This window comes from Zootoca vivipara, chromosome 1, assembly GCF_965207765.1.
Source record: "Zootoca vivipara chromosome 1, rZooViv2.hap1.1, whole genome shotgun sequence".
NCBI lineage: Eukaryota > Metazoa > Chordata > Lepidosauria > Squamata > Lacertidae > Zootoca > Zootoca vivipara.
Genome location: NC_142582.1, coordinates 29,344,141 through 29,371,282, shown reverse-complemented (window position 1 = coordinate 29,371,282; position 27,142 = coordinate 29,344,141). Strand labels below are relative to the sequence as shown.

Sequence of the window (27,142 nt, the reverse complement as noted above, 5' to 3'; positions counted from 1 at the left end):
CCATACCTAGCTTTTACACATACGTCCACTTAGTTTAAAGCACAGAGAGGATGCCATTGCCAACACCTGGTAGTCCAATGTTTCCTGTGTTTCTCTTTTTAGACTTGCTTTGTGGTGTTTTTCTCTTACAATACAATTGCAGTGCCGGAATATTCTGACTGGCTTGGCGAAGCACAACAGGGCTACTGTCACTTTAGTTAGTAGCTACCTCACCCTTTTCTTTTAAAGACTCCAGCCAGTGAACCAGTTCAACTAATACATATTATGTTTCAAAAATTCTGAGAAAAACTGACGGGTTTTGCCATGCCTGCATGACAAAACAACAGCAACTTTAACTGCTGCCAAAATAGGTTCTGCACCAACCAGTTCCTCAGTCAACCATATAGAGACTGGCCTGTTAAAAAAAAAAAGGACTGTTCAGTAGCATAAGGCAGTTCTTAACATTACCACACCTTGTTCTTATTTTTCTGCTGTGCTTCACTCTCTGAATCAGAGTCATCCTCTTCGCTTTCTTCAGCACTTTGATCTTCCTCTTCCTCCTCTTCCTCCTCTTCATCTTCATCCAAATCATCTGAGTCACTGCTACTAATGCCTTCGCTGGAAGTGTCTGAAGAGGAGCCAGAATCACTTTCACTGTTGCTGGAACTATCTACTGCTTTCTTTCTAGATTTCTAAGAAGAAAGATAAAAGGCTGTGCATTAAATAATGTTTTAATCACATGAATCACCAGCTTTTACCGATGGCATCGTAATCAATTTCATTCGTTTTATTACTTTTCTTTAAAAAAGCAAAGGAGGGAAGCATATTAGTGTCCAGTTCTAAAATGCACTATGAACATCTATTTCGATGTCTACATAGCTGCCCTGTCAAATATGAACTAACACTATTACTAGGCATTGTTGTTCTGATGTGTGCTACTGCACAGAGAACTGGGCATATGGAGGAGGCTTCCACGCACAGGTTCTGCTGCTAGATCAGAATACAGATATTGGATGTAGACACACATTTGAACAAACTTCATCCAGTGTTGTGCCTGTTTTGTACTGCAAGGTGTGGTAGAGGGCAATGTGTTTCTACCTGCACTGCAGTGCCAACACAACCATTGTTTTGGACCATACAGAAATTTAGTACCTATCAGCTGATTAAATTATTGGACACCTGAATTTAACATTCAGTCTAGCTGTTCTTGTTTAGTTGGGTGATGAAGACCCATTAAGTTCAATGTAAACTACTCTCCAAAAAGTGTGCATAGGATTGCAGCCTTTGTCACATCACTACTACCTAATCAGCACCCAACAGTGGTCCTATGTGCCAATAGCACTATTTGGGCATTTTACTCCAAGTGGGATTGAGGAGGACCAAGCCACACCTACTTCATTCAACTTTGGGTGCATTTCCTGCCTTCAGACAACAGGTGAGCCATAGCCCATGTGATCTGCCATCATCCTGGGAGAATTACTGTATTACATTATCAGTCCTGTGTGCCAATAGTCCTATTCAGGTATTTTACTCATCCAATGCAGAAGAAGGGCTGTGCTGAAGAGCCTCACCTTCATGCCATGTGCACTTATTACCCCCTCCTGAAAGTAGGGGGCCTTTGCACATACAGTTGTACACAAAAAGGCTTCCATTCAACCTGGAACTATGTGCAATCACCTGAAATGTCCAAAGTGTTCGATCTTTATTGATACGTTCTCTTCAAGCCTGATCCGGTTCTTCTAACTCTATACATTAAAAGTGTTGCATGCAACTAGTGACCCCCAAATTATCAGCAGACACATCCATCAAGCTTCACAGGGCTGTGTGCATACCTGTCTCCCTTAACACTGGCTGTGTACCCAGTTTCCAGTTCAGAAAGGGTCCTGGTTTTCTCCTTGCTAGACTAAAGTGAATGAGACTTAAATTAAGATTAATCACTGTGAATACCTTATCTTTAATCTTGTCAGCTCTTGCATCCAGAATCTGGTTTTTATTTTGCTCTTGGTTACATTTGCGACTTCCCCCCACTACGGTTATAACCTTTGCTTGTCCGGCAGAACTTGCAGTGGTGGTAGATAATACAGACGTGTTGCTGCCCGATACTGAAATGGTACTGTTGCCATTTACTGATCCATTAACACCTTGAAAATGAAATTTTAAAAGAAAATTGAACTTCAGCAAACATAATATCAAAGTTAAGATTCGAACAGGCTCACGCACTAACTGTAACGGTGAGCATTTAAAAGAGGGTTTTACATACATGTTTGAACACTGTTAAGTGAAATAACACAACATGCTTATTCTGGACATGTTTTAAAACATCAAAACTCGTTAAATGGAAACGATCAAGTAACGTCAACAGCAATAGCAGCAATTTTGCCAGGAGAGAAGACTAGCCCCATCCTACAAAAAGGAAAAGGAAAACCTTTTACTTCCCCTCTGCGCTTGCTAATTGCATGTAACACGCAGGCTGCAGAGATATAAAAAAGGTTAAGAATAACAGAGCAGGAGCACCTGGTGGTTCCTGTTGAAGATCTACACTGCAATATTTCATTAACTGAAGCTGGAACAAGAAGGGAGATCCCCCAGCCGCGCGGCTGCTTAAAAGGGGTAAAACACGCCCGCCGGCCAACTGGGCCTACCCGCAACACCGCCCCTCCCGGAAGTGGAGCAGCCTTCTCTGCAACACACACATATGATCCGGGTGTATCAGGAATACAAGCTCCGCAGGGAGAGAGGGTCAGCTGTGGCACATCTTATTTACATTGTTGTTCCTGAGGTTACCCTAACTTACATTTTACATTTCACGGCTTACCTTTCTCCAAACTGCCTCGGATACTTTTTCCGGCAGTCCTCGAATGGAATGAAGTGGAATCATGATTTGGAGCCGGAGGAGCAAACAAAGGTGATATTCCAATAAGGGATGGGAAGAAAGTTGTGCCAGTACGCGAGTGCATGTCTGCATTTCGCCACCATTCTGTACAACCAGAGCAAAGAAAACGAAGTGAGTTATTTGAGGATTTCCCTTCGGACAGTTCCATACACAGTTCCTGAGCAGATCTGCTGCTGGACATTAATAGTAACCGGAAGTCCTGCCTTTAAAATGCTCAGGTGTTATCATTTTCTATTGTTACCTTTTTTTTTAATAAACGGAGTCAATGCACATCTATCAACTTTGAATTAAATGCAATAAGCAACTGATAATACAGCTCATGGGCTTCTCCAGACAATCTGTTCTTTTTAGCATTCTTCCTAATTTGCTGGTACAAGGCTTATGCAGAAATTGTTGTTGTTGTTAAATAAATTTGTATACCACCTTTTTATCCACTTGTTCTGGTTTCTGGTTAGCAAAGTCTTGAACCTTGCCTGTAAAACCAGAACTACATTTTAAACATGACATACTATAGGGATGTGGTTTTTTGACAGCAACCACCAAGTCATCAGTAATGCACACTAGTATATTTTAAAATGTTTAAAAATCTTTTTACAAAAGCTTCAGCAGAATAGAACGCTGGTTAATTTTTCGTGATATAGAAAGAGGAGGACAATATAAAATCTACAGGAATGTGCTCCCTATAACATAGGAGTCAAATCAAACTGACAACTTTCAAAATATCTGTGATGTGCAAAATAATAATAATAATAATAATGATAATAATAATGGCAATCCCTTTCCTGATAAATGAGATCTAGCTGTGAAAAAAACCCTGATTAATAGAGATTTCCCTTTAGGGCTGCCTGGGACTTGCAAACATTTATTTTTCTAGAGTGATGTTAGCAGCTTTTGCTATGCAACACAATTTGATACATGTCTACTCAGAAGTAAACCCTATTGAGTTCAGTGGGACTTTCTCCCAGGGTAGTGTGTAAATGATTGCACACTAAGCTAATTAAAAAAGATGAAAATATTTTTAAATATACAATCTAAGTTATTTATCTTTTAAAAGTTATTTCCAGTGCTGCTCATTAGCCCAAATAGAGCATAGATTTTGGAACAGGCTTCTAAGGGAAATACAGTATCTCTATTACCTACCATGATTAAAAATATAAAATGGGCAGAAAGCTAGAAAACACCCAGTAGGGAACAATCTACGCAGACAAGTTTGAGGAGCAGATGACAAGATGTTCTCATCTTGGAAATTGGTCTTGCAAAGATCCTATGTGCAATTATGCTTTTTTATATATAAAAAAGATAAACTTTAAAAGGAAAGCAGGCAAGCTTGGAGGTGATGCCATTCAAAATCTTTATGTAATCAAGTTTGCTCTAAAATCTCCCTTGCTCCCGGTGCTCTGCAGGAGGGCATTCGAAGGTTCATACATCAAGTTCCTCAGTGAATGAAGACAGAAATTGTGCCAACAACAAGCAGTCTGCCATCATTTTACTGAAGCAAAGCTGCAATCCACCAATTCTAGGCAAGTTAATGGAATTAATTTGCACCTAATTTATAGCAATGTTTTTGATAGCAGGTTTCAGACTACATATCACTCAGCCTGAAAGGAAGGTAAGAAAAAAGTGGGGAAAGTTGATGGTAGGTAATATAATGTCAGGACTATTATGTTATGGTGGCCACTTATGAATTGCCAAAGAGGAGGCTTAAAAAAAACCCCAATTTGCATAAAATCTGCATGCACTAATTTATATTTATGAGGTAAAGGTAAAGGGACCCCTGACCATTAGGTCCAGTCGTGGATGACTATGGGGTTGCAGCGCTCATCTCGCTTTGCTGGCCTAGGGAGCCGGCATACAGCAGGGACCAAGCAACGGGAGCTCACCCCATCGCGGGGATTTGAACTGCCCACCTTCTGATCGGCAAGCCCTAGGCTCAGTGGTTTAACCCACAATGCCACCCGTGCTGTAATTTATGTATAGAATTACTCAAATTTAAATATAAAACAGCAATGCATCACACCATAGTGGGGAGACTGTGATCAGGTGACCTGTCAGTGAGTGTCCTGTTGGGCAGGACTTACCGATGAGCAACTTCAAAGTCCTTGCTCACCCTTTTTAGGGTTCTTGATTGGACCACTCTTCTAATAGAGAACTCTTTCAAACAGAGAGTGGTTCTCTGATGTTGGTTTGTTCTCTGGGTGGTCCTCTAGAAGTAGGAGTGGCATTCACTGGTTACTATCTATACCAGCAGGAACTCTCCCTCCCTGCAACATCCCAAATCTGCTTTATGGGGCTGGGTGAGTGTCCAGAGATCTGGGGAGCACAGGGGGCTTCTAGGGAGAAGACAGGGAAGGGGAAGTCTTGAGTGAGCAGACGTCTGCTTGAACAATGTTAGACATCAGCCTAGGACAAATATTACGCAGAAAATTGCAACATGGATTACTATTTTGACTTGAAAGAGAGCAATGACACGAACACAACAAAAGAGGAAATAACTAAGTGGCAAGAAAGTAACAGATAGCATTGTTTAGGAAAATGAGCAAAGTAAAAATGGGTATGTGAAAAACAGGAACTATCTAGGAGAGCAGGCAAGAGACCAGTGAGCAACAACTCCTTGTGTAGGCAGAACTTCCTGCTTGTGTAAGGATTTTCCCACCACCCCACCCCTGCTCACTTTCATCATAGAGATACCTTTAAGATTATAGTCATATCCACACCATACATTTAAAACTGTAGTTTGCCCCTCACAGAGCTACAATTTTCAGCACCCTTAACAAACTGCAGCTGTATTTGGAGTTTTGTTGGTACCAGAATAACAGCAATGGTATTCCTAGTGCTCATGTGGGAACTGCATGTGAGCATCATAGGTCCATAAGGAGCTATGGCATGCCAGTAGTCATGAAAGATAACAGACGTGCCACCATGTCTGGGATGTGTCTGAGATGACATTGTACCAACCTGAATGCATGCAACCTAAACCAATCTTCATCCATATCCATTACAGTGCAATCCTACATGTCTACTCAGAAGGAAGTTCTATTGAGTTAGAAAGGACTCCCTCCTAAGTAAAGTGGTACAGGACTGCAGCCTTACTGACCAACATTATCTACCTACAAATTGTATTCATTGATCAATGGAACTATACCTTATGAATGAAAAGAAAATCTATATAGATAGGGTGGCCTGTGGCTAGCCAAAACATTCAAAAAGTCTTTCAGGTAAGGTAGGGTTACCAGCCGTCCCCGGTTCCCGGGGACAGTCCCCAGATTTGCAAATCTGTCCCCAGAAAACGTGGCAGCGGCAGCCTCAGCAGCCTGGAGCCAGCCTGGTAACGCAGTTGGCTCTGGCTGGCTGCCGTGACGCCCACCATTTTTCTTCACTGGAAGTCCCCATATGATGTGTCTTGTGCACAACACATCATATGGGGACTTCCGGGGAGGAAAAATGGTGGGCGCCATGGCAGCAGGCAACGAGCAGCTCCTGAAGCCAGCCAGAGCCAACCACGCTACTCGGTTGGCTCCAGGCTGCTGCCACTGCCACTGCTGAAGGAGAACCGGGGACGTCTGGTGGTACAGATCTCCTGCCCCCTTCCCCCTTTGTTTTGACTGACTGGGGGAGGCTCGGGAGTCACGGCTTGGTGGCCATTGCCCAGTTATTTAAAAAAACTCTGTGCATTTATGTTCACAGGGTGCGGAAGAAGGGCTTTGCACCTTTATACAATATGCATGTGTGCTTGGGCCCAGGGTCTTTTGCCTCACCATCCCCACTACTGACTCCCTGTTGCTACTCAGCTTCAAAAAAAGAAAAGAAAGAAAAAGGGGGGGGAGTGTCCCCGGATTCATTGAAAAAAATCTGGTAACCACAGGGTAAGGCCTGTTGCTCTATAGCAAATTATGAAAGGTCCAATTCCTTAGAGCACCCTAAAATACAAATACTATTGAAGTATAATCAGTTATTTTCTAGAATGGAAAAGGATTTCTCATCTCTTAGAGGAAGACAGGACTGCTGATTAACTCTCTGAAACAGGAAGAGCAAATATGACACAATCCAAGAGCAAAACCTTTTATAGACAAAATTGGGACATCGGACATCTGACATAACCGGGGGCAGGGGGGGGGGTTAATGAGCTTAGGCACTGTCACAGGAATATCTAAAAAGAATTGTAAAAATACGTTTTCATCATTCATGGCATATTCAAGCCACAACCAAGCCACTACTACACTTATGTCCAAATAAATAACAAAACTATATGCTATCTTAACTGTGGGGAAAGATTTCTAACAAATGAGGAATGCATTCTTTTACAACAGTATGCGCATCCTAAATTTTCCATCATAAATATAAGTGGGACCATCCTTATTCATGTTTACCTGTAAGACACTGAGTTCAATGGAGTTTACTCCCAAGTAAGGATGACTGCCAAGTGTGCAAAGGATTGCAGTTCTATTCATTGTACCTATCTTTGGCATAATCTATGAGAGCCAACTATCATAAAAGGAAAGCCATACCTAATTTGCATATTTTACTGTAGTTTTCATATTGTTTTCATAAGCATGACAGAAATCTAGCTTCAGTTTCTTTCAGCATGCACCTATTCTACCAAAAACGTTATTTGTTTTCCTTTTTTTAAAAACCCCAAAATTGTGCTGCTAAAACAACCACTCAATAATTATGATTCGGGCCTTGAAAAAAATATTGCACTCTGAGGCCTCTGAAGTACAATAATAACCACCTTTTTATTGTTGTCTTCCCCCCCCCCCCAACCCGGTCTTTCTGGCACCATATTTTCAAGCCTATTCCTGAAATCATGAGAGCTAGAGACTTGCCTTTATTTTTAAAAATTGTATTCTCAGGCTCTAATAATAATCCGTAATATAAAAACAAACAAACATGGCCACGCTGAAGATAGCTAATTTAAAGCCACATATCAAGAGTGAATAATTCTATAAACATGGTTACTTGAAAGTAAACGCTTGAAAGCTGAGATGAATGGAACCTAGTTTCCAAATATTGTGCCAAGCCTCAATTTTCTTATTACTTCGGAACACCTGAATTGATTTTGACCATTTGGCTCCTGATCAGGCATTTTCAGTTCTGCTTATGTTCATTCAAGCTGCCTTTATTAAGGCTGAAAAAATGGGTTTTTGAAATTGTGTTTTTTACAAAAAATATTCTTGGGCTGCTATTCCACCCTTAGTAATGGAATATATAAAATTTGCACCTACTTAGGTTAGGAACCTTCACAGTTTCACCTTCCAATTAGTATTTCTTGTAATGAGTGCTTACCTGGAAAAGGTGCTAGTTGGGGATGTGCTGCTAAGGCTGTGGGTGTACCAAGTGTCCCCAAGCCACCAAATTCTGTATGCCCTGAGCTGGCTGTATGTAGACCAAAGACTGGGTGGCTGACCATTGGGAAGGCACTCGACACTGTGGACAGGTTACACGGTTGATCCCCAGCTGTTCTGAATAAATGTCCTGAAGGGGGAAATGCAACACATGAAAACACACTACAAAGACACACACATTCTGCTCTTGTGACGCTTTTGCAAATATATCAGGTGCTATTCAACTAAGTTTCACTCAGACCAGGTCCACAGAAATGAATGGTCTTAACTTAGTCGTGTTCACAAATTCCAATGGCCCAACTCTGAGTAAAACTACTACCCATCATATTAATTGTTTTCCTCTTCTCAAAAGAGAGAAGCTTTCATGGATTTTTCCAAATATTTATTATCTGACCTGATCCGAGTACAAAATAAAACTCAAATTGCCTTCCTACTAAAGGGATCATAATAATTTTGACATGCTTAAAGTGCCATATTCTTTTCGCGTACCTGCGAAGGATTAAGTGCTAGATCTTTCTATAGTTAGAAAATGCACAAACAGGAGCTTTCTTCTCCCATTAACTAACATACAAATATTTTATTTGACTTCAGTGGGACAATCCAAATATTGGCATCTTCTCCTGAGCAGAAAATAAACCTGGAGCAAATGGCAAAGCAATGTATTGTTAGAGCCACTGTTTTTGCTCATACATCCAAAACATCTATTGTGTTTAAAGCAGAATTAATGCAATTTAATGTCGATGCACAAAATATTACATTCCTTTTTTAATACTGATTCTGCATGTCAGTTGCTGGGGAACTAGCAGCAGAAGAGGGCTGTTGCCCTCATGTCCTGCTTATGAGATTCCCATAGGCATCTGGTTGGTTACTGTGTGGGAAAGGGTGGTAGACGGGATGGAACTTTGGTCTAATTCAGCAGGATTCTTCTTAGATTACTGAGTGCCAGACTTGGACCAGGAAGACTTGAATTCCCATCCCATTCTGCCTCAAAGCTCATTGGGTCACCTTGGGTCTATCAATATCTCTCACCCAACATATCTCAGAGGATATGAGGAAGAGGTCAACGAGGAAGAGGTCACTTGATAGATAGTAGATGTGAAAAGCGATTCTATTTTTGTTTGCATTTTAATGAGAAATTACATAATTCACACTTCTCAAACTAATACGGTAGGCAAACCAATACAGTACACAGCTTTCCTTCAAAATTTGTACTTCTATTTTGCGAAGCAGTTATCCAATTAAAAGTCATATTTTAGTGAAAATAACATTGAAAATCTATTGTATTGGGGAATATTGCTTGAAAAATATGTATAATAGTCAAAACTGCGTACAATAATGTGTCTATTAGGAGTACTGAATTTAAGACTGAAAAAAGAAGAAACTGAACTGCCAGGTTCATCCATCCCTACTCTCAAGTGAATATGCTTTACTCTCCCCACTTTTCAGCTGCTGTTTCTATTATGCTGGGGGATAATTCTTGTGATGTTTAAAACTGATCACTAGGTGGTACTATTTGCATCTTCAGAGCATTTGCGCATAGAACAAATCCATTTACTTCCAAACATCCTTTACTCTTTTGTTTTAATTGCCCATGCATGGTAAAGACAGGGGAAACACTGCAGTTATCAGAAGAAACACTAGTGTTGTCCCATTTTCCAAGAAGAGAAGTGCTAGACTGACAGAAGTCATGTTGTGAGCTCCACCTAAGTGGCCTAGAACTTCTGGCATTACTTAAGTGACACAGGAAGAGCAGTAAAACAGCAGTTGCACATTGCAAACCTCAGAAGCGATGCAAGGAAAGCGTATTTGCACATGAATTAAGGGAAGTAAGTGCAAACAGCCACAAAGAGGCCACTTATAATTGGTGTTGGCTGCCTCTATAGGGCAAGTCATTAATCTGGGCTAACTCAAAATGCAGAGAAGTCTCCGGTCACAATGGCACTTCAAACCAACACTTCTGTGAACTGTGGTCTGACGCTAGCTTCTTTCTATGCTGGATCACTAAAAACCCAAAATTTGCTAAAGTAAAGATAATTGCAACAATAAATCAATTTAAACCAGGCTTCCCAGGGTCAGTGTCCATGTGTATCAGAGCTCTACTATGACAGAATATGGTGCGAGTTAAACATGCTTATATTTTATTGTACATTTTGTGTTGAACACCAAGCGCTCTCAACATCGAGGGGCACCAACAGTAATTTCCAGACATATTTTGTCCATTACCATTAGACTGAGTACAACAATTTTCTCAGGCAGCAGATGATGGGAAGCAACAGTGGCAGACCTCTGAGCTTTTTCTCCTAAGCCACTTGGTCATTCCCCTCTGTTGGAGATCTGAGCCCTGGTGCCACAGCTATGTGGACTGACCTTGTATTCAGTGTAAGCCCAGCAGGTCTGTTGGTAAGCTAGCTCTAACTGCTCCAGGGTGAACTCATTATGCAGACACTTTAGCCTTATGCTTAACAGAACCAAATTTATAAATCCAAATTTGAACTACTGTACATGAAGAGGCAAATGCATCAAAGTGATCGTGCAAACAAGCACTGAAATCATTTTAAATTCAAACAGTAATTTTAGGATGAGCCAAGTCAGAATATGGAGCACAATTTTGCTACACTTGCAAAGACTCATAAAAATAACACTCTGTAACATGAAAACATTACAATCAGGCTCTTGAAAACATTTTTCCCGGGATATGCAAGCAAGAACCAAATATATTAATTTTAAAATATGTGTTTTAAGAAAACATAAGAAATATGTTCAAAAAGAAATGTGCTTCTGGCTTGTCCTCAAAGCAAGTCGTATGACAGCATGGTGAATTATACCAATTCTCTCCTTTCCTCCGACTCATTATCTTTTTGTTTCCTGATACATTAATATTCTGGCTGGAGATGAATATTTGTATTTCCTTTCATTTTTCGGTTTTAGTTTTCGTTCCCGTTTAAAGGTGCCAGCTTTCTGCATGCATGTTTTGCATAATGAAATTTAATACAAAACTACATTGCTTAAGACTCTTGACTTACATTATAATAGGTTGAATATTTTTCAGCAAAGCTTTTGCAATTCTACTAGCCAGTACATAGATAAATGATTGAAAGTATTACCCAAAAGGCCAGCATCCATTTCGACAATGCTGGTGTCTTAGTAACAAGGAACGATAAAGCCAAATGCCTTTATTAATATTAATGAATTTTGTGCTGCACTATAATAAGCCTTTTCAAAAGAACTAAAAGGGATAAATACTTAACTAATGCCTTAAACATAAAACATTGGTGAACAAAATCCTTTGCAAAGCAAGAAAGGCACAAATTTGATCATCTAGATTCCATCCCCCCATCCCACTGCACCCCAGTATCTGCACATTTAAGATACTGGAGATATGCAGGCATTCTTTTTCCCAAAGGCTCCGGAAGACAATTCTCATAACCACATAAAGGAGAGAAAGTGATACCTTTTACTGAGGTTACCTTTTAGTTTATGGGAGTGAAAGCTTCATTCCTATGAGTCCTCTCATTATCTGATTTGAACATAGAAATAGCACCCAAAAACCATGACTATTGCTTTCTCTAAAATCACTGATCTTTGAAGAGCTTGTTGTAACATGCCTCTCAATATTAGAAGCATAAAATTCACAGTAGTGGCAAATATGCCTTCTGTGCTTTTAAAAAAAGAATTGAGAATAAAGCCTAATCATCAGGAGTGACTGCAGATCAAATAAACATCTATTTTAATTAATGTTTGTAGTAGTTGGGTATCAATATTTAAAAACTATAAATAAAAAAGAGGGGTAAGCATGAAAAAGACTTACATCAAAATGCATGTACTAATACAATAAAGGGTAAAATGTGTGCTCTGGTTGTAGAAAGCCTAGGTATATGTATTATATTAAGTCCAAACATATATTGAAGGAAATATGTGCACCTCACTTTTCAAACGTCATCCATAAAATAACATGTACAAATTCAGAGCTGGGGTCTAGATGAGAACATAGGAAGAGTTAGATGAATCAGGCCCATCTAGTCCAGCAACCAGTTCTCAGTGGCCAACAAGATGCCTTTGGGAAGCTTACAAGCAGGGCATGAATACAACAATACTCTGCCCATCTACGATTCCCAGCAACTGGTATTTGGAGTGTAATGCCTCTGACAGTGGAGGTAGAACACAGCCATTGTGCCTAGCCAAAGCTGATAGCCTGGTCCTCCATGAATTTGCTTAATCCTCTATCAAAGCCTTCCAAGCTGGTAGTCACTGCCTCCTGTGGGAGCGAGTTCTATGAGAGCAATAGTCTTAATATAAGTGATTGAATTTGGCTGATTATTGGATTTGTGTTTACAACATGATTGTAAATATAGCTGTGTACTAAGGTAGTAAGTCGCTTGCATTTAAAGTCGTCTTAAGTTAAAGTTCATGCATTCTGCTCCTGCGGGTAGCTATCCAAAGCATGAAGGGTCTTCCAAGAAAGGACCTGCTAGCCCTTCCCCCCCTACATGACAATGTGCTATGCCCCAGCCAGTACAGATGTATATGTGGAGGGCTCCTTCCATGAGGACACAAACACTGGCCAATCACAAAGGCATGCAGACTGATAGCTGATTGTGCATCAGTCAAGGGAGACTTGCCATCACATGCATTGGAACCTGGAGGACAGGGCTAGCTGGATGCAACCAAGGAAGCCCATTCACAGATTATGTAGCCCCAGGTACCAAACACCCAAGCAGTTCCAACTAAATATGCTCAGAACCTTGATGTAAGGTCTGAAAGTTCATCCAACCAACAGATTTCATTGTCTAACTAATGCTCTGAACCCTATTTCCACATAGGGACTTGTTCAAACGTAATGCCAAACTATGGTTTGGCACTATGTGAACCTTCTCCAATTTCCCTCCTTCACCCATGATGAATCTCTCCCTCCTTTTCTTTTTAGTACAGGGATCTGAACTCACGTGCTCATTTTAGAAGTCATTATGTTTACACATTTAGAGGCTGTGTATATGCCAACCTGTAATTCAGGGTAACACCTCTCTGATGAAATGGACTGTACTGTATGAAGGTTTATGTCATAATACATTTCTTAACCCTTTGTTCCATTTGTAGGAGGGTCTTACAAGCATATCCCCAGTAATTACTTATAGCATAACCTTTGAAACAGCCGTCAGGGAAGTGCCACTGATGTGTACTGTATGGGAATACTCAAAGACTACTCTTGAGTAACTGGCTCCTGAATCAAAATGGTAATGATTTAAAAATACAACAGAAAATGTATGTGTAACATAATTACTGCGCTCAAATTACACCCATTTGAAAAAGTATTTTTTTCCAAAATTGCACTATACAGTTATAGCTGATTTCAAAGTACCCACAAATAACTTATTATCTGTAATACAATCTCTCTGGCACAACACCCTAGGTTCCAGCCTGGGCTCAGTCTCTGCCTTGGGATTTGTGTGGCAGAATTAATGAAGTTTATTACAAGCCTGCTTAATAGACTATTGATTACTGAAAAGAAAATAATTATATTGAACTGGAGGAAACCTGAGCCTCTCTAATTGCAAGCTGAGATGAAGGTGTTTGTGACTTTATATCACGTAAAACAATAACTGCTAATACTGTAAAAGATAAATGGTGAATTATATAAGTAGATGTTTTCCTTCTGCACTTTGCACACACTGAGATTGGTAAACTAACGAATTATCATGTGCGTCTCAGAGGTCACATGAGCAATTAGACTGGGGGTTGAAAAGAAAGGTAAGGATGCAATTGTTTTCATATTGGAGTATCTCATAAATTTAGCATTTACTAGATTTTATTGAACCATGCAGAGTGAACAGCAATTGCGTAAGTGTTACTGCGGGATCCCAGCAATGAAGCACTGGTGTGCTAATGTTTTGCTGTTGTTCAGAGACCTAACCATACCTCTGAGAACATTCTATGTAACACTGGTCTTGCGCACTGTGTCATGCAATTAATCAGCAATTAAACACAAAATTAAAATTTACTCATCACAGGTGGATTGCAGCCCTATTCAGGTGTTCAATCCAAGTGATTAAGAACAGTGTGGAACGGGGGTATGTGGCTGACCCCCAGGGTCACATCCCTGCCAGCCCTCCCTCTGCCAAACATCCATTGCACCACAAGGGTTCTACATCCAGGTGTAGTCTTTGCGTGTACAGCATTAGACAGGAAACCATATCAGTTTACCTTATGTTACTCCTTGTGGCAAATATACAGCACTTCCTCTCTCTCTCTTTTTTTGTAAGCTCTTCTCATCTCATCAAGCAAAAGTTCCATTGTTCTTTTAGCATTTATTCAGTTTCCAAACATGCAAAAGTCCTGAAATAATCTTTTAGGAGAACATTGACCCAAGCAAACCACATTGTAAAAAAGGAATCGGGAAGGCATATTCACCACAGGTGTTGATTGTGGAGCTAAGTGAGGCAGCTCCAGAGGAAAGGCTACCTTTGGAAACTGCTGAAACAACAGAAGAGGATGAAGATGCGGGAGACGATGTCGCTGTAGTAGAGGAAGCTGATGCTGCTGTTGATGTTAACCGCTCTCCAGACTCCATATCTATAATAAAAAGGACACATTATTATTTAATTTCGTCTTCTTTTCTCCTTTGGCGATCACTCGTAGCTGAGTAAGATTGTCTTCCATGAACATGGTCTTAACAGTGTGACTGTGGAGGCCAATTCTGGACATTTAATTTACATACCACTTGACACTGAAATAATCTCCTGAGCAGTTTACGAAGTATAAAAACTTGTTACACAGAATAGGGATGGGAGAAAACTAAACCCACTTAATGTTTAAAGACACATTGAGGTAATTCACACATTCTGAAAGCATATGAGAAAGAAAACACAGCCATCCTTCGAAATCACACTTCTCTGAATTTTGTGATGCAGTTCTCTGGCCAAGTAATACACACACAAAAAACAAATACTGTACTGTAGTTAAGTTTGCATAAAAATGCATATATTAGATTAAGGAACGTACAAAAATTAGGCAAAAAATCCACTAAAATGTGCATATTAGGAAATATTTGCATTAAAATACTAATAAATTTTCACGAGGACTTTTTTAAAAAAGAAAATGCAAACAGATGTCAAAATGTGGTCTTTGGAAAAAATGAGAAACCAAGATAAAACTGAAACTGACAAATCTGCCCATCCTGAACACAGATTCTATTTCACCTGATAATATGTCTACAAGTGATCAAAAGTGCTGTCTGTAAGAGACATGTTCATAAATTAAAAGCACCACACATGTAATAGGCTGCTGCAAATGCAAGACTGGCACTTGAGGTTGGCACTGCTGGGCAGCTGCTAACGTCCACATCAGGGGCCCCATTGATGAACCCTAGAGGCTTCTGGCCCTGCTGCTGCTACTGCTGCTTACTGCTGCTGCCTGATCACCTAGTCTCTCTGTGACAGCAGAGAGAAGAGGCAGCAGACTCCACTTGCCTCATCTTTCTGGGTGGCAAGCCCAGAGGGAGAAGGAAATTTAGCAAATAAGGGTAACAGTGGTGAGTTTGGGCACTGAGAATTACATGCGTAAGGGCCCTTTAAAGCAACACTGTGCAGATGCAAAAATGATGGAAATTATCCATTTTCTAGAAGTTCCAGTTGCAAGTATGGCTCTGGTTACTTATCATTGCAGTCGTACCTTAGAAGTTGAACGGAATCTGTTCTGGAAATCCGTACGACTTCCAAAACGTTTGGGAAACCAAAGTGCAGCTTTTGATTGGCTGCAGGAAGCTCCTGCAGCCAATTGGAAGCCGCGGGAGTCCCGTCAGATGTTCGGGTTCCAAAGAATGTTCGCAAACCGGAACACTCACTTCCAGGTTTGCGGCGTTCGGGAGCCAAAACATCCGAGTACCAAGGCATTCGGGATCCAAGGTACGACTGTATTTTAAATCTATAAATAAGGCCTATCAGGAAAGAGAGGATAAATTCTCTTGTATTTGATGACAGAGTGCAACATCTTATTTTTATTATAGTTTCCTCTATGATGATGAACATTGGCTTGTTTCGCTATGCTGCCTGTGACCTTGAATAAATCTTGTGGGGTTTTTGAACAGAGTCCATAATCTCATAGAAATCGGTCTCAACTAGCCCCCTATTTCTGTGATGATAGATTAAAAAGCAAAAACTTCATACAATTATACTGGTACAATTATACATGGCACACTACATTAAAAATGGTTTATGCTTCTCTGAGAGGGTCCATTTGACACAAACAGGTAAACAGAATTCATGTCTACATGTGACTTGTTTACAAAAGTGAATCTGGGATCTCCCCACATATTACAATGGATCATGGCACTACTGTTTGTACTACAATCTGCTACCAGGGGACAGGGAAGACTTAACAACCCTTGCAAGATCAGGGGCTCTCAAATGCCTCTCTCATTCTGGGATAAGTGATCCTATCAACAGCAATAAGATTGCTATGCGTGCTGGAGGAAGCCCACATTTATATAGAAAAACAAAAGGACTTGAACATACTTCAAAACGCACATTTCCTATGCAAATTATTATTTCGCTGCAGAAGGGGAAAGGCTAATGTTATACAAATGTGCTTGAGAAAAACCATGCATTTATAGTATCAGCAGTGCTCAACATTTTAAAGTTTCTACTAAAGACATATCTGCAGAAATCACTGGAGTGCTGCTTTGATGGATTTATTTACAATACTTAGAACGTAGGCCTGTGATTCTGCTGAATATATTAGCACTTCCTTACTGTTTAATAAAATAAGAATGCTTCAGAAATTGTGCCGCCACTTTTTCTGTTCCATGTTGGCAACTTGCTAATTATTCAATCGTCTAAAAATATTCTGTATAAAATTATATAGTCGACTGACCTTTGATATACACAGTAGCCCACTTCACACATTATGATTAAGTAAACAGACTGGGGGGGGGGAGTGTGTGCTTGTTCAACTCTCATCATCGCCGTTACCATTGTCTTATGGATCCACATGTGCCTTAGAACTATGGAAAACCATGGAAAGCCTCCATGACAGAAGAGTGGCAGGGCAGATCTAACACATTCGTGCTCACTACCCCTCTTAGATGTTTACTTAATTCATCATCATAATGCCTGAAGACTCTGTCGGATGGACTGAACTGAAGCACAGGTGGCAATGAGTAAAACCAATCACCAGAAAAATACCAAAAGTTCACACAAATATATACACATAAATAACCTGGAAGGAATATTACTTCAAGCAATATGTTGCTTTTTTTTAGCTGAAAGAGAAATTAAAAATAAAACAGTGTTTTAACTGTGAAAAGAATTCTGGTTACATTCAGCTTAATGTCTGACAGGAGCAAGCCAGCATTAAATCATACGAAGTAAATGGGGTTAACTCTCTATTACAAAAAATAGGATCTGCACAAGAGTTTCAAGCCTAATGAGCACAGGTAAAGGGTAAAGGTAAAGGACCCCTGGACGGTTAAGTCCAGTCAAAGGCGACTATGGGGTTGCGGCGCTCATCTCGCTTTCAGGTCAAGGGAGCTGCCGTTTATCCACAGACAGCTTTCCGGGTTGTGTGGCCAGCATGACTAAACCACTACTGGCGCACGGAGGACTGTGAAGAGTGCCAGAGCGGAGAGAAACACTGTTTACCTTCCCACCGCAACACTTCCAACACTCCTATCAGTGCACATCAGTATAACCATAATGCTGCAACCTAGACAATAAAACCACTTGCAATATTTTCACCCAATATAATTTGTGACATGATATTTTATAAAATGTCTCAAAAATGCAAGAAGCTTAGAATATTATGAGCAACTGTAGTATTAGTATTTTAGCATGCAACAGATTTGGAAGAAATTATTTTTTTCCTTTCTTCAGAGGGGAAATGGGAGGTAATGGGATGGACACTGGGAAATGTTAAGGCTAACATTTATATAGAGGGGGAGAAATCAACAGAGAAAAAAACATCCTGTTCTTTATATAGTTGAATTATAAATGTGGTTGTTTATTTTTCTTTTTAATACCCCTGCTAATTTTCAGAAAAACTAAAGGCAGTTTACAATCCAAAACAGAAAAACAATAATAAAATACATAAAACCATCCCCATTAAAATCACAAATATTGACATCAAATCCACAGCTGCAAAACAAAATCCAAAACAGACATCAAAACTAAGACATCAAAGGAAACATGTCAAAGTAAATGTTGATCAATGTAACTATAATACTGACATGACACTGATGCTTTATCCAAGTGTGTTCCGAGAGACATCAGAATTTTGTTTTTAACTTAAGACTAAACCTTAATTGTACCCAGTTAGTTCATTACTCTACACTGTAGCAGATGGCTGACATTGTAAGAGATAATCCCTGAAAGAGTCATTAGTGAGGATCAGCAATAATTAGACTGCAACCCCAAAGGTTCACGAGAGAGAATAAAAAAAAGTATCAATATATGGATGGGCTCTCTGTATGAAAAGCAACAAGTGCTTATTACATTTTTGTTCTTCTGCCAATGGATGGCACTGGCACATAGGCCTGTGTACAATTAAATAACCTTGTTAAAGCTAAAACACGCTTTACATACCCTGTTTCTCATATTTTAAGACATACCCATAAAATAAGCCATAGCAGGATTTTTAAGCATTCAAGGAATATAAGCCATACCCCGAAAATAAGACATAGTGATAGGCGCAGCAGCAATGCCGGCTGCGGCAGGAGGAGGAGGAAAAAAATAAGACATCCCTTGAAAATAAGCCATAGTGTGTTTTTTTGAGGAAAAAATAAATATAAGACATGTCTTATAATATGAGAAACACGGTAATATAAGGACTTCCCTTCCTCTCCCTCTGCTTCCAAGTTCCATCTTCTATGCTCTGGGCATGGATGGAAGTTTCTCTTCAGCTCACTTAGTGATGGGGGAAGTGTTTTCAAGGGACACTGGACCCCAGCTGAACTAAAAAGAATGAACTGTGTGCAGCTTTCAAAACAGCTACCCAAAGTATTCTAACTGCCATATGAATATTTCAAAGGCTAACTGAAACGCACTCAAGCAAACCAATAAATAAATGATGTATTTCATAAAACCAGCATTCCAATCAAATTAAAAACTGCATATTCTAGAGCAAGACGACTGCATTAAGTTCCAACATCACCGTTTTTACTTTCTCGTGTCAAGCATACTAGAAAGTGTTGGCTTACTCTGTATTGTGAAGTGTATCTCACAGAACTGGCTTCATCCCAATTTCTATCATGTATGTAGTTTTGATGTTCTCAATGTATGACTTTTAAATTGTTTTAATTGTTTCGAAAAACTGTTCTGTTTTTAGTAGCTCCTATTTTTATCTGTAAGTCGCCTTGAGTGCCATCAGGGAAAGAGGTGAAGTATAAACAACAACAACAACAACAACAACAACAACAACAACAACAACAACAACAACAACAACAACAACAACAACATTATTGGCTGGAATATGTTGGCCACTGGAGAGAACTGTTCCCATTTATCTACATTGACAAATGGTCTGCAGCATGTTAGCATATTCTCCCTCTGTATGTGCTTAGGGTAACTGAAGTGATCAATATGAATATGTGCCCCAAATTGCTTTGTATCCTTTGCATGTGGTCCTCAAAAGGTTTTCCATACACACATACACATACACCTCTCAAATGGTGTCCTTGGCTATTCACATTTTGGGTGACTAAAGGTATGAGATTGCTATAAACATATTGTAAGGTGGTTCAGATTCACAGACTTGTCTTATACTCCAGTTTGTGTACAGACTTGAGTAATCATAGCTATGTCTTCCAGCGGCCTCTGTATTCTTTTCCATATCACAAAAGGTATCTGAGAAAGATTGACAATTTAGTTTTAAAATGTGCCTTTTAAATAAAGAATCCTAATTCATCACCATTTCCAATTGTTAGCATATATGTTGTCGCATCAGGTTTCTGTTTTGCCTGCCTCATACTCCTCTTCCCGCCCCCGCTCATCCTCCAGGCAAGCACATTCAGTAGTGCCAAAATTAGGAACCAGTCCTTCTGCTCTGTGAGATTTTACTAAAGCTAGTTACGCAAAGACGGGTTGGATCAAGCATTAGCAGTACTTTTATATCATGCCCGTGTCCATGATTGTGAATCGTGATGCAACAATGAATTTTTTTTCAGCACTAGAAGAATTGGGGGCGGGGGGAGGCAGGATGATTAGAAAGGCGAAACCTCTGGAGAAATCTGAGCTAAATGTCACAACACATCTCTACCCTTGCACAATAGACCCTGACTCTCAGGCTCATGCTGCTGTCTTCTGAGAACAAGAATTACAGGTAATTAATTTTATTCCTTGACACAGTGTCTTCATAATTGGCATAATGGGAAATGAAGTACATAAAATCTACAGGAAAATGTTTAATGAAGTTTTACTAAAACAGATATTTCAAGTTTGCCAAAGAACTGTGGAGGATATTTATTCTCACAAATGTAGGGCTGCTATGCTGCTCTGACATTTGTTGCTAGGTGCCACATTCTATGATTCTACAGCAGTTGTTGGCATTTAAAGTCCCAAAAGTCATGACACAATGGGTGATAAGGCCCAGAACAGGCTTCCTCAACCTCGGCCCTCCAGATGTTTTTGGCCTACAACTCCCATGATCCCTAGCTAGCAGGACCAGTAGTCAGGGATGATGGGAATTGTAGTATCAAAAATATCTGGAGGGCCGAGATTGAGGAAGCCTGCTCCAGAACCTCATCACCCTTTCCATACATGTGAGCAAGGAACATGGAGGATCTCAGGTTTGCTGAGATAAGATAAGATGCTATATCCCCCCTATTTTTTAAGTAGACACTGTTGCTCTCATGTGGCAGAAAAATCTCCCTCTGCAAACTGGGTTGCACTTCCTAATCCACATGCAAACTGACATTTTGTGGGTCCATGGTGAATTGGGGTGTGATCCTTGAGCCCCTGAACCCAACAGGATCCAATAGTGAAGAGGGTTGAAGCGATCCAGAGTTACAAAATTTTACAAAATTTTATTTGCAGGCTTAGGACTAACTTAAAAACTATGGGTGGTATTCAACTAAGTTTTACTTAAGTAAACTTACTAAAATATGATGGATCAACCTTAAATCATGTTCGGTAATTTACTGGGTCTACTCAGAGTAAAACTTAGCTGAATGCCAACCTGTCAATTTTGACGCATCTACTCGAACTACATCTGGAGCCAACCCTTAAAGTTTTGGACGTGAACTGCAACCTGATGCACACTTACTTGGAAGCAAGTCCAGTTGAGTGCAGTGAGAGTCACTTCAAAGGAAACATGCATATGATCAAGCAGTACAACTGCTTATTTATAAAGCACTGTATTGACAGTCATTAAAATCTGCATCAGTTGCCAAGGCAACCACTTAACTGTCAAGAAGAAGAGGTGTAGAATTATAATCCTTTACCGGCATCCTGGACTCTTAGCATACTGCCCCTCCTCGTTTCCACCAGTGCCACACAGTGGAGCAAGGAAAAGTGCTAATACAACACTGCCCAATGGCTACGGCTGATATTACATTATCACTGGGTGCTGTGCACAAGACCATGACAATAAATAAGCCGTACATTGAAGTCTGCCAGCAATACTGTACAGGTTTTTTTTTTTTTTGTTCTTTTAATGTTTTAGTTCCATTACATACAATGGGTCTGGAAACTCATTGTATGTAACAGAACAGACCCCACAGAACTAAAATATTGAAAGAATGAAAGAAAACCTGTATTGTAGGCAGACTTCAATACATGTATTGTTGTCTGAAATGTTTTTCGCTCTCACCAGTGTCACAGCACTGCAACCGAAGCTTGAATCCAATTAGCAAATATAACAAGTAAGCTACTTGAGAATAACAAATCGGGAATGATATTTTTGTAAAGCCTAATTCCAACCTAATCTATTGTTGAGCTATCCCAAAATACAAATATAAAAATACCAAGTTAATAACTGCAATTTTCCAATTGCTCGCTCTGAAACAGTCGCACGGAAAAGCAGGGAGATTTTAGCTCCACTTATAATTGTGTAGAATTATTCTGTTGCTCGAGATTTTGATTGAAATATATATTGTACCCCAGCATGGTAGACCTTCCTGCTACTAAGAAATTATACACAGGAGAATCTATCAACCCTCTCCAACCTGGTGTCCTCCCAGCTGTTTTTGACTAATAACTCCCATCATACTGGCTGGAGCAAAATGGGAGTTGTAGTCTGGAAGACACCAGCATAGGGAAGATCATATATCATTGCAATCTCTCTCTCTCTCTCTTTCCTTCACCACATTGTTTCTCAAAATGTCTTCTTGTATATATACAACAGGAAAAAGCTGATGGCAAAAATAACTACAGCCATCTGACAATAAATAAATAAACAAATAAAGTTGGCATAATTAAGTGTTAAAAGTTTTGATATCAACCAAGTCAAGATAACACTTCAGTTTCTATACATCTAAGAAAATATACGCACAGTTAAAATTAGATTATCAGCAGTTCTTTTGCGATAACTGATGCTGGGAAGTTGTTTTACCACTGCACCTTCAAACATAAAATATTATTCCATATGTCTTGAGTCCTTACAGTGCATGTCCGAGATAAGCCACAGCTACAATATTTTAGGAATGAAATTGGGGGAAGGGAAGAAAGGACAGAGTCTTCTTGATAAAAAAAAAATGTGATGGCTTTATAAAAGGCAGCACAATTTTAAATTTCTTTCACACTGTTATAAAATTTCTAGAAAAATGAACATGAGGTTTATCCAGTTTCCAATGTTTACCCTGGAAAATGAGGAATGGTGGTTTTAAGTGTTTGCACTCCAAGTGTTTGCTGGCATGTGTGCTTGTATTGTTGGTGCAATATCAATGTACGACCATACTACCAGAACCTAAAGCCAAAGATTCTTGGCCATATACACCACTTGTCACTGGCTACTTCCCAGACTCCCTGCTTTTGGACTTCTTCTCAGCCCCCTGGACCACATCCTCTCCCAACCACAGCTTCCCGAGGAACAGGGCCGGCTCTTCATAGCCCCCCAGTGGCGCAGTGCACCCCGGCGCGGGGGCTGGTAAGCTGGGCGCCGGGCTGGCAAGGAGGGCGCCGCACGGCCCAATTGCGCCCTGCGAGGGCGGGGCGGGCGGCGGAGCGATCTCCGCCCCTCAGCACCAGGGCGCGCGATCTGCTCAAGACGGCCCTGCCAAGGAATGTGTGAAAAATGTGGGGGAAAGCATTTTATTCAATACCAGGAGGCACTGATAATGTCTACAGCAATTTTCAATGAACATTTTCATCTAATTTACCTTTTTCTCACACGCAGGCCCAAACTTAATGTTCATCTGGTAGTAAGCTCCACTTACTTCTGAGTCCAGAAGTAATACTTTGAAAAATGTATTTTGAAAAGTAAAACTATTTTCTCTCTTTTACATTTGTGGTGGCTTCTGTTTCAGCAGTCAGAAGCACTTCAGGCAAAAAGGATGTGAGAAATCTCACTGAGAATTCTGCAGTCTGTTCAGATAAATATCTGGTATATCCAGAGGACATGAGGAAGGAGTGGGGGATTAAATGTAGTTTTGAAACATTTAAAGGGTAAATAGCTTAGCCTGTTCTAGTAGTACCAACAGGTACCTATCCTCTAGCTCCAGGAAGGTTTCAAGGACTTGCAACACTGAAAAGGGATCAATCAAGGTCTAAGCTGACAGCTAATTTTGTCTTTTCCCCTTGACATCACTGTATATGGGAGAATCCAAAAGGTGTTGTCATGCAGGACATGTATGTAGAAGAGAGTATTTCAAAGGTTTGCCTAAACTGCACAAATACAGAACTTTGTAAAATACATTACAATAAAACTCCTCCCTTGCCTGGAAGACACAGACATTCTTTTCTATGGAGTTGCTTCAATCTCTAAAGAAACCCAATGTACAATATAAACCATTCTTAGTGAAAAAGAAAATTCTAGGAAATATGAAACGTGATTTGGATTTCAATCCTTTGCATTGTTACCCGGGAGTAAGCCCTGCTGAATGCATTAGGCTTTACTTCTGGTGTAAACATACATATAGTATTCTGCTGTCAAGCTTTTAGTACTTAACAATTGAGAAAGAGACTTATGAGAAGTCAAATTCAATACGTTATCTTCAAACTTCGAATTACTATCAATGTGGGCAGCGATCAGAAAAGCACCTCTCTTCCTTCTAGACTAGCAAGAGCTGTAAGTCTTCCAATAGAAATCAGGGACTTGGGAAGCCTGACTACAGATCCTTGAGGTAGGGCAGAAAGTCAACAGAGCTATACATGTTCACTCAAGTCCCACAGTGTTTAATGAAATGTATTCCCATGTAATTGCGCGCAGGACTGCAGTCCTAGTCTGCTCCTAGCCATGGTCCCAGCTGTAGTTCTTCTCGGTAGCACATGATGCAATTAGATTATGGCTCAACATGGGCAGAGTCGTGCTGAGTAATGCTTGCAGAGAGAAAGGCATAAGGTGAGGCAAGGGCAGCTTCACAAACTAACTTTATGCTCCCAGGTTGCTCTGTTTTTCTTATCACGACCACATGCAGGCTAAAGTGGAGAAAGGTGAGCTGAAAATACAGGTGTGCATTCAGCTCAATACATAACAGCATCCTGCATCTGAAAAACTATGAGTGGAACCATATGATCAAAGATAATGACCATTTTCTCTTCTTCAGGGAAGCTGCTGAAATAAAGCACAGACCTCTTTAACGGTACAGTAGCCACTTAGAATGACCATAACGGTTTTTATCCACATCCAGAGATGGGGAGGATCATCACACAGGGGACCAGCTGGTTGTCACCAGGCAAATGGTACCAAACTGTATTCATGCCACACAGAGCTACCACAGTGGCAAGCACGATTCTTCTCCAGCCAAGGAGGATCCATAATGCAAAGCAGAAAGTGCAGCCTCGAATCAACACAGCCAGAACAGTCATAACTGAACTCTGTGAACACTTCTCTGATTCTGTCAAACAAGCTCTACGGAACTGCTCCAGAGAGAGCATCGAAGCAAGGCGGAGCTACATCAGAGCTATGTACAACACAGCTATGTCCTCTTTTGAGGAAAGAGAGCAGCAGAAATGACCACTGGGAGGAGCGCAGAGAGAAGAAATACTATGGTGCACCTGCAGCAGCATAACCAGACACTTTCATCTGCCCCACCTACAATAAAACATGTCCCTCCTGTATCTATCTCTACAGCCACAGCAGGCACTGTAACTCTCCCAACTTTGCCCCCAGAAGGTGCACTCTTCCACTGTCTCCCAGGACAGATGCCAACAAACAATGGCAATGCCTTATGAAGAAAAGTAACTTCTAAATATCTCATATGAGCTAATTTACTTTATTATCAAAACATTTCTGTTGCACAAAGCAATACCCAAAGCAGCTTTCAATCAACAACCTTTTTTAATTTAATTTTTTTTTTTGCAACCAATGGTGGATTTGCTTTAACACAGCAATTAGGAATCTGTGGCTTTCCAAAGGGTGCTGGGCTCCACCTCCCATCAGACTCTGCTAGCATGGACACAATGATGGGAGTTCGACTCCAGATTCTGGATTCTGTTGTTTGATTGTTTTTTTAGTAAGAAATGCAAGGATTTTAAAAAAAAGGAGGAAGAGGGAAAACACAGGAAAACAAACTTTGTTCTAGCTGTGTTCCTTCCTCCCACTGCAAAGTCCCTACCATTTAACTGGGGTCTATGAGACATACAGTTTACATCTACTAACATGGATATAACTGTAAAAATTCAAGATGTAGGAAGCGCAGCTGAAGCTCTCTGTATGGATACTAGGAGATGCAGGCATACATAACCTATACTAAACCACTGCACCGGCTGTGATTATACTCCTAGGACCAATTCAGTAAGCTACTGTTAACCTTTAAAGCCCTCCACAGCCTGGGCCCTGCATATCTCAACAACCCTTAATAACAGCTCCCACTCCTACTTCTGATATGTAATCAGACCTTGATTCCCGTTTCTCCTTTGCGTGAAGTGGGAACCAAGGAAGCTTAGAAGCAGGGCCTGAACATTAGCTGCCAGAACGCTACAGAATCATTTCCTCCTAGGGTGCCCACTTATACGCTGCCAAAAAAAGAGAGGACAAAAGAGAACACAGATTGGCATAAAATCTGCATGTGCTATTTTAGATGCATAGGTGTGAATTTAAAAATAATTCCTATAATTTAGATAGAAATACAAAACACCTCTCCATAGCGGAGAAGACCGCAACCAGGGAATCTGTGCACCTGCACAAGTGCCAAGAGTCAATAGGCCACAGGCTCTCTCCCCCCCCCCCATTACGTTCTTTGGTTCGGACAGTGGGCTCCTTCAAACAGAGTACTATGGCACTCCCCCCCCCCAGCATGTATGACAGAAAAGAGTGGTTTCAATTATTTTAAAAAAAACACACTGCTTGACATTTCAGTGGGAGGTTTGTGCTCTAGAAGCCATCTCTACTGAGGGCAGCAGCATATGATGTGACGCATGGGGATGTGGTGCATGTGAAAAATCACGCTCTCGTGCACCTATGGAAGTGCTTTCTACAGTCGCACGGGGCTCTTCGAATCCCAGCTTCAAAAGCCTATTTGCTTCAGTGGAATATTTTAGCACCTACTCATGTAATTAGAGGCATTTACGGTACTCTGTCCATTTGAAAACCAACAGAACTTTACAAAACTTAAGTTTGACTTGATTGGTTCCTGTGCTAAGAGTCAACTTATTCAATGCCAAAGGTGCATTGTAACTGTAGCTGGGCTGAGGTTATATGTATTCCCTTTTCCTTTGTGTGCACCTTTGATAAAGAACTAGGCATTTGTTAGTATTTTTCTCGTAGCAGATGTCAAAGGCTGTGAGCTGTTGCTGCAAATGCTCATTCTTCAGATAACGGCTTTCATTAAAACTTGACATTTTAG

General features: G+C 40.4%; 1 protein-coding gene across 38 annotated transcripts in view; it reads right to left on the bottom strand.

Annotated features, from left to right (window-relative positions):
* Positions 1 to 27,142, bottom strand: part of BAZ2B (bromodomain adjacent to zinc finger domain 2B) — a 185,074-nt gene that overhangs the window by 64,859 nt on the left and 93,073 nt on the right. For 25 of the 38 annotated variants that reach the window (XR_015945800.1, XR_015945801.1, XM_088676890.1 and 22 more), the window contains 5 exons: positions 14,620 to 14,781; positions 8,156 to 8,344; positions 2,795 to 2,956; positions 1,927 to 2,120; positions 453 to 671 (listed from right to left, as the gene is read on the bottom strand). Coding sequence is in view for 36 of the 38 variants with exons in the window: in XM_088676890.1 (XP_088533016.1) it covers positions 453 to 671; positions 1,927 to 2,120; positions 2,795 to 2,956; positions 8,156 to 8,344; positions 14,620 to 14,779 (924 nt within the window). In the remaining 2 variants the exon portion in view is untranslated. Of the gene's footprint in view, positions 1 to 452; positions 672 to 1,926; positions 2,121 to 2,794; positions 2,957 to 8,155; positions 8,345 to 14,412; positions 14,782 to 27,142 lie in introns of all 38 variants that reach the window. The other 13 variants (XM_088677003.1, XM_088677012.1, XM_088677017.1 and 10 more) reach the window with 2 other exon arrangements.